Raw genomic sequence first — 8,634 nt, 5'->3', positions numbered from 1 at the left:
TGCCATGGGTTGCTGGCTGAAAAATGTTTTAGGGCAAGAGAGACCTGCCATTTTTTTCTGTATCTAGGGAGTGGAGGAAAAAGAAAGGAAAAAACCAAAAAAGCTTAACCCTTTCTCAGAGAGAATTACTGTCACCAACCCATGCTTGCTTTTATGATGTTGTCCAACTTCTGCTTAAAGAAAATACATCTCTACACAATATTCCACCAGTTAGTGCCCTGTATAGTCAACAATGCTTTTATCATATGTTTGTGCGGTAGGGAGCACAGTAACATCCCATGAAGACCTTTGGTTTCAGACCGACAGGGAATGAATGCACCACAGAGACCAACAAAATCCTCTGGATAATAAAAAGCCCATTATCTTCTGCAAATAGGCTGAGCCCTCATCGGTGGACGGGGAATGCCGAACGCTGTTGTGAATGACTGTTCCCAGCGTATCTCAAAGCCCTCGTCTATAGACTCTAAGTTTATTGTGGGTTTCTGAGTCCGTACTGGGTGCTCCTCCCAAAGACAGCAGAGACTGTCCTATTGACTGCTGACACCAAAGGCATGGATGCTGACCTCTCCAGGCTCCTTCCGTAGTAAGAGAGAGCCATAGGCTCCTCTAAGAGAATCTCCGATTCTTTAATGAGTGCCTCAGAGTACCCGGGTACATCAGAATCCTCTGCCCACTGTCTTCTGTTGGAGACTTTGGCTTAGGAGGCAATGAGGTGTCTGTGCTGTCCACACAGTGCTGAGTGTCCATCTGCCACCGAATCTGGTCTTGCTATACACCATCGCCTGCATCCATCATTAAACCTTCAGCATACCCTGCACTGGTGGCTTTAGGCATAGCCTCAGCCATCTTAAGACTTTTGTGAATATCATTTTTTAAACCACTGTTTATCCTCTGTGTAGGCAGATTTTGAGTTGAACCTCCCTCAATCACTTTCCAGGAACAACGGTATCGTACCTGTAATCACACAGTTTAGAGCCACTGCCCTTTTGGAAGCATGCTTCAATCTTGTTGGTCTATCTAGGGCCACGTAAGGAATGCACTGCCGCTCTTTACTCCCGTCCCAACAGGACATTAGACAAAGTTCGGCTTTTCTTGACTGTACAGGGATCTGAACAGTGCAGGTCTTGGTGGTGACCTTCCCACCAAAATCTATCCAACCACTCCTGGCAGAAAAAGGTGCCTTAACATCTCTTCCAGAAGAGAACAGAAGTCCACAGAAGGCTTCAGAGGGAAAAGGAAGCCTCAGGAGGGAAAGGTGAAAGCTGATGGAAAAGGCAGATGTGATTACAAGGGGCAGGGGCTGAAAAATATGGACTATTTTCTGCTAAATCAGGCCCTGCTGTCTGCACTGAAAGGCTTCTTCCCGTTTTTGTCAACGTTTTACTGAGCCATGATACGGTCACTTCTGCCACTACCCCAGGTGCAGCACCGCAAACTTTGATTGGATTTTGTGCTCCCATTAACAGAGAGCAAACAGACACATAGATAATTCACTGCCAACTATTTTACAAGGTTAAGTTTCAGTTACAAGCCACGTTCTGCTTTATTGTCTGCTACTCAGGTAGGACAACAACAAATAGTAGCATGCAATAAAAAAGAAAAGTAGCAGTTAACACCTATATCCTCTTTTAAGTCAAATTTTGATCTTGGGTTCCTTGCAAACTTTAAGCCACCTTACAGATAAGGGTAAGTGAACACCCCTGTGTTCTTCAGAGCAACAGATAGCCCCTGGCATGAAATACTGACCGACTCTGGAAAACAGCCCTTTTCTGCTCTCATCTCATTCCTGATCACTCCCTAAAACCAGTGGTAGAATGACCCCCAGTCTCAGGTGAAATGGCAGGTCGTGTAAGGACGTCTGTTGGTTTTAGTCTAGATTCCTCAGGTAAGATACAGCTCCATCTATTTCTGTGCACTACAACTACCTCAGTAGCCTACTTGGAATTTCTAAAGGATTTGAAAGACGCCAAAAAATTTTGAAGTGAATGCTGCTACATCTTTCTTTGTACTCCATCCAAGCTAGTTAGGAGCATCGCCACACCTACAATTACACCCTCCTGACAGAACAGAGATGTGACATGTATATCTTATATGTTAGATAAAGCAGGTAGAGCTAGTCAACTAACAGTCTTTTTATTAGATACATAACCCACAAATCTGGGGGTAACCAAACCATTTCTTGTAACCAAATACCACCAAGAGATAGATGCTTCCGTTCAACTCACTTAGAAACTATCTTTGAAATCTATCAGATGCAAGGACGCCACATAGCATCAAGCAAAATTGTTCGAATTATATCCTTTTGATATTCCCAGCACCAAGGAAATAAATTACTTTATTAGCCAGATGCTGAAAGGTAAGCTAGGTTTTAAGAAACAACTGACAAGGAAACTCCATGAACATAAATGGGCTTGATTACATGCAGTTTGTTAAAAATTCTGTATTCCTAAAACAATGTAAATACCATGCATTCTCCCTATCCTGCCAAAATCAGTGTCAGTGAAACAGCTGGTGATTTTCTGTGGATACACAAATAGTGTCCTTTGGACACCAAAAGGATGGAGTTCAGTTTGTTCCACAACAGTTCAGGAAGTTAATGGCTATCTGGGGAAAAAAAAAAAAAGACGACAAAACCAAAGCACAGAAGTCTAACAGAGATGTGACCTAAAAACTGCAAAGGGAAATATGGGACTGCAGTTGGTTTGACTAGCTGACCATCACTTGAGAACTTTATATTTGAAATCCAAAGAAGTATTACTAGTGGGGAGAAATGACATTATTGATCAGATTGTGTTTCTGTGTTCACATGGATGAAGTCTGCTCATAATCCTAAAAAGCTGATCAGATGACCAATGCACTCATCCCTCAGCTGAATTGTTCCATGATATAAATTTGGGTGATCAGACTTCTCATTTATTCACATAAAACAGAAACTCTGTTGCCCTGTAATTCTGAGTGACATTTCATGGGACATGAACTCCACTTACCCGTGGGGAGGAAGGGGCTTAGTCAAGGTCCAACCAGCTTAAGGAGAGATGCAAGTCCATCAGCATTCTGGAGGCCCAGAGGCACAAACCCATCCCACAGATGGGCAAGGCAAGAATTACTTTTTTTCTTCTAACAGAAAATTCATTGAAGTTTATCCTATTAAATACTCTACTTGATAAATATAATCTATTTTGATGATTTTCAAAATCTTGAGGTGGTCAGCTGTACAGACCAAAAGAAAAACAAAACCAGGCAATGTCCAAAATTGCTAGAACAGAGCAGAACTAACAGAGGGCCAGACCAAGTGTTTCTCAGGAACACAGAGAAACCAACTTCTACAAAGAAGAGATTTTTGTGATGCTTTTCTTCCTTCACTGATGATTCACCTGCTTCCAAGGGGAAGTTTTCTGTGATTGCTGCCTGTTTATGGTGCATGTTTCCTATCACTCCTCCTCACTAGAGGCTAGAGTCTTTGATAGTCATCTCTGCACGAAGGGCTCCTCCATTTTAATCGTGTGAGCAGATTTCTCTTGAGATTTGCGGCTTCCAGATTTTGAAGAGTAAAACCATGACAGCAACTGCAACGACAATGAAGTGTTTATATAGCTTAAGGCCACACCGGGACCATCAATTGCTTCCCCAAACATGTTACAAGTGGATTTTCCTTGATCAAGGCAATTTCAACTTATCCATACATTGTTATCCATACATTGCTAGGAGGAACGTGCTCATGATCATTAACTCTACTGGGATAATTGCACCTCTGTAACAGTCATCATGGTTTGCAATTTTAAAACAGTCCAGCTCAAGAGTGCTCCAAGTCTGATCACTTCTGCTTCTCTCAGGAAGGCTTCCTTTGACACTTGCTACATACTTAGAGCTTGGGGTGAGAGGGTGAAGGGGGAGTGTTCAATTTGCTAGTTAGTAAGCAAAATATAGATGTAGATATGTTCTTTAAAAAAAACAAACACCACCACACACATACACCCCAAACCACAACCAGGATGCTAGGTAGTTCATCAATTTTCTCAGATAAATACAGATTACACCATTAGCAACACACGGTGTGGAAAGTCCAGCAAATTTTGTCTGGCACGGATAGTCTTTCCCACAGTAAGGGCTGAAGAACAGGCAAAAGTTTCAGATTATTTTGACATTTACTTACAGAGATTTGGCCATTATATTTATCACATGCTATAGTAAAAGTTTATCCTCAGCAGATGAAGAACTGACAGAATGAGGAAGAAATGGCAGCGAGGAAGACCTCTGCTATTTCTCATTGGATTTGTTTCTCACCGCTTAGTTGTTCAGACCCTTAGGACTGGAAAACAATGATTAATCCTTCACAGGATTTTAATCCCAGGCCCTAGGTGATAATTACAGAGAATCTTCAAGGCTGGGTAAGATTTTTGGACATTTATAGTAAAAGCCTGGAAAGGAAAAAAAAAAAAAAAAAAGGAGCTAATGCTTCCTGATTAGACAGAAATGCACCCAGTCTTTCATTATCAACACAATCCCAAGCTTGAGTACTACGGAACTGGTTCCAAGCATCCAGCTGGACAGAGTATACACATAGGACAGTGCCACAGACCATATAGGGGCTTGAGCTGTATTGTGCTCTGCAGGGAAGCTGGAAGATGTGGAAATTTTCACCACCCCTTTTCACTGAGCTCCTCTGAAGATGATGTGAATTTCTAATGTTTGGTGGGACATTGTCACTTTGAGAAGTTAGCTGCTCTTTTGAGTGGTGGTTAATGAGCACCGAGGGCAGCACAAGTGCACAAGGAATATGCCTGAAGGATTTTGAGAGCAAGCCAATTCTACACCTGACCCTCACAGATCTGAGGCAGGGTCTCAATCACCTGTCATACAAGATCAACAAGCATCCTTCATCTGCTCAATTTCAACTTTTTTTTTTTCCTGCCAATCACCTAAACAAAACCTAAAATACATCATTCATTGAAGGCCATGGTTACCTCCAGAAAGAATAAAGCTGGGCAGGAAGCCTCTATCAGTAACTGCAATCCCTGTACTGACTACGTAAAACAAAGGGTGTGCACAGGGAGAACGCCTCAATAAAAGCAGTAAGGACACTATAAAGTCCATAGCTAGCTCTTAAGCTACTGTATACACTAAGATAAGAAGTATTTACAAACAAAGTTAGTCAAGTGCAAAAGATCACATGCTCACAGCTCTGTCTCAGCCAGGGACAGCAGGAAAGCACCTAGATTGCTGCCCTGGCTCCCTGCTTTTTGCCCTCGACTAAAGGAGCATGAAGGCAATTAGGGGCCAGGTGCAGCTGATTAGACAAAGGTGGTGAAAGCACACAGATTAAATGTACACAGGGAACACGACAATCACAGAATGGTTGAGGCTGGAAAGGGCCTCTGGAAGTCATCTGCTCCAACCCCCTGCCCAAGAATCCTGGACCATCTCCAGACAGCTTCTGAATGTCTTCAAAGGTGGAGGCTCCACCACCTCTCTAGCCAACCTGTGCCAGTGCTCCATCACTTTCACAGTAAAAAAGCATTTCCTGATATTCAGCCGACACCTCCTATGTTTCCCCTTGTGCCCATTGCTTCTAGTCCTGTCACTGGGCACCACCAAGAGGAGCTTGGCTCCATCCTCTTTACACCCTCCTTCTGTACACAGTGCTAAGATGTTCCCCTGAGCCTTGTTCAGGCTGAAGAGTCCCCGCTCTTGCAGCCGCTCCTTATATGCGAGGTGGACCAGTCCCTTAATTACCTCTGTGGCCATTCAGCGGGCTCTCTGTAGTAGCTCCATACCTCTCATACTGGGGAGCCAGACCTGGACACATCGCTCCAGGTGTGACCTCATCAGTGCTGAGGAGAAGGATCACCTCCCTCCACCTGCTGGCAATGCTCTTGCTAACGGAGTACAGGAGGCTGTTGGCCATGTTTGCCACAGGGGAACATTGTTGGCTCACATTCAACTTGGTGTCCACCAGGATGCCCAGGTCCCCTCTCTGATAGTGGTTGTGTAGTCTGCAGGAAAACCTGGCCATTAAAGTGGGTATTTGAAATTTTACTTATTTTATAATCAATACTTAAATATGATTTGTCTAAAAGGACTTAAGGTGCAGAACCACCCTCCATTCCCCTAGATGAAAACCAGTATTTCCCACTTTTCTCTCCTTTAAGAGAGCTGCTTCATGTGTAACTTCAGATAAAGTAAGAGTTTTGAAAGTTACTGTAAGTTATTTGTCACAAACCACTTTGCCTCATTCTCAGACATGAAGACCACTCATTCACTGTCTTCATGGCACCTTCATAAATCACCTATGCCAAAGGTACTATAACCATCTTTTGATATGATTTGGCAGATAGAAAAACAGGTGGAAAGCCAACCTGATGTGAACAGCCCCATCTGGTTCAGTGGACTGACAGCATCTCTCTGCAATGTACATGTAGTGACATTGGAAAGCAGGCCTCATTTCATTAAAAGTGAAAAGGACAAAATACGAAATGTACTTTCTATTACTGAAGTGGTATTATTGACAAGAATAATTGTTATGGGACAAACATCAGCGTACCTGAGGCAAAAGGAGGAAAAACCCCATGGAGATGTAGTTATTCTAGATCCACAATAGGTAGCTCAACCACATTTGCCTACCTTTTGATCAAAATAACAAAAGACAACAGATTTATTTTTTTAAAGGTCAGCTTGTATTGAAAATATCTCTGTAAAAACACCTGTAATACTACAAGGTAGCACCAATACAAAATCAGATCAATATTAGCTTTCTTTAAACTGTTAAACTTTATTATAAATTAAAATTTCTTTACAAAAAATTGCACATAATTGACCACTCTTAGGTTCTGATGCACTGGCATTTGCAATAGTTTCTTTAATCTTCAAGTTTAATAGTCTCTGCCGTGAGTCCAATGCAGAAAAGGGTAGTAAGCAACCCTCTTAGAGCCTTCAAGTGCAAGAAGCATACTTGTGGCCACGGCAGTTACACTTTCCTTAAGAGCGGCTGCTTTGTTTTAAATCCTGTAATGAAAAAGTCTCAAAAAAGGTTTAAAAAAGGAAAAACCCAAAATGGACTACTTGTTTTTTTTACTGTAAACACAGCCCAGTAAATTAATCCCAAACACAGATCTCTCAGGCATCAGTGAGAGTGTCAAGTGAATCAGGAACAGCAAAACAAAGAAAACAGAAAATAAAAAGAAAACATAAAAAAATAATGTCTGTCATTTTGATTAACTATACTTACGTAGATGACGTTATGAGAATCTGGCAGGGCCCAGAAGCAAGGCCAGACAGGGAGTTCATTTTTCCAGAGGAGGGTCATGTTAATTGTTTCCAGGTTCAAGGAAAGCAGATTGGAGACTTGATATGCTCAGCAATACTCATCTGCCTTACACAGATCTTAGGCATGGATCAGCCTGAAGAATCATTCAACTGATTTTGGCATTTAATAGGACTTATGGCTGACCGTACCCAGCGTTCAGTGATTCTTGCTTTCTGTTCTGTAAGTGTTTAAATTTAAAAGCTCATCTAGGCTGACTCCAACCTCTTGGCACTTGGAAACTAGTTTTCTCAGGTTATCAGTTTTACCTCCTCCTGATGCTTCAAACAAGAGTTGCTGTAAGAGATGGGGAAGCAGATATAAGATTTAGCCAGAGCTTGAGCATCACCACATCTATGGATATGGGATATGCAGAAAATTTATATGAAACCTCAAACTGAATCATAAGGAGAAAACATTACATCTTTCCACAGTGTTGCACATAGAGGTAACTTCTGAAGGGCTCTCTGATATAAATGATGGACCTGTAAAATAAAAACAAGTATTAAAAGTCAGCACAATTTCATGCGCTCAAAACGAGTGATCTGAAGCAATCATTTTTAAAATCTGTTTTTAAAAAAGTTTCAAAGTCAAGCATTATAATTGCTACTAAAAGCAAAGGCAAGTTTATGTCTGACCTTAATTCTGACCCTTGTATGCACATGATTAATTACATGAGGACATTCTATTTTTCTTCACAAGATTCTTGCCTCATTCATTGCACAGGATGGAACACGCTCAGGGGATGAAACAGCTTACTGCATATTTCTCATCACACAATACGTAGTCTCAAGGTCTTGCTTATTGCATGCCATCTCAACACTGCAATGAAAATAACTGTTTCATAGGGTTTTTTTTCTTCAGCATCTATCTATCTGTGCTTTAACAATCATCTCTGCAACTCTCTCTAAAGGAAAAATGGTTTTACCGTTTTATGGTTGGAAATACAGGACTCAAATGTTTAATGCAAGTAGTTACTCAAGTCTCCTTCAACTACTGGTATCTAAAGTACCAACTTTAATCAGAGAGTCATTAGGGGAGGTATTTGTTGGCATTTTAAATACTCGTACACATTTTTATATTCTTTTAGCAAACCTTTACATGACCTCTGAAGGGAATAAATGACAGGTTCTCCAGGAATAAGAAATCCAGAATCTGAATCACAATTCAATTTTAAAACAATATCCTACTTGTTTACTAGAAAACCCAGTTATCTGGAACAGTCACCGATTTGCATAAACAGTTGCAAGTGCTCACTACATCCCAAACTAAGCCCCCCCCCCCCCCAAAAAACCCAAACCCCTAACTGCACTGGGTGTGCCTACTTAAGTGAT

At 41.5% G+C, this 8,634-nt stretch overlaps 1 protein-coding gene across 4 annotated transcripts in view; it reads right to left on the bottom strand.

Annotated features, from left to right (window-relative positions):
- Nucleotides 1-6,749: 6,749 nt before the first annotated feature.
- ZFC3H1 (zinc finger C3H1-type containing) overlaps nucleotides 6,750-8,634 on the bottom strand; it is a 43,543-nt gene continuing 41,658 nt past the window's right edge. For 3 of the 4 annotated variants that reach the window (XM_052774254.1, XM_052774256.1, XM_052774255.1), the window contains 2 exons: nucleotides 7,723-7,785; nucleotides 6,750-7,597 (listed from right to left, as the gene is read on the bottom strand). In XM_052774254.1, the coding sequence (XP_052630214.1) occupies nucleotides 7,460-7,597; nucleotides 7,723-7,785 (201 nt within the window). In that variant the 3' untranslated portion in view covers nucleotides 6,750-7,459. Of the gene's footprint in view, nucleotides 7,598-7,691; nucleotides 7,786-8,634 lie in introns of all 4 variants that reach the window. The other variant, XM_052774257.1, reaches the window with a different exon arrangement.

This window comes from Harpia harpyja, chromosome 23, assembly GCF_026419915.1.
Source record: "Harpia harpyja isolate bHarHar1 chromosome 23, bHarHar1 primary haplotype, whole genome shotgun sequence".
Taxonomy (NCBI): domain Eukaryota; kingdom Metazoa; phylum Chordata; class Aves; order Accipitriformes; family Accipitridae; genus Harpia; species Harpia harpyja.
Note: the sequence above shows the minus strand (reverse complement) of the source record. Positions and strands in the feature narration are given on the sequence as shown.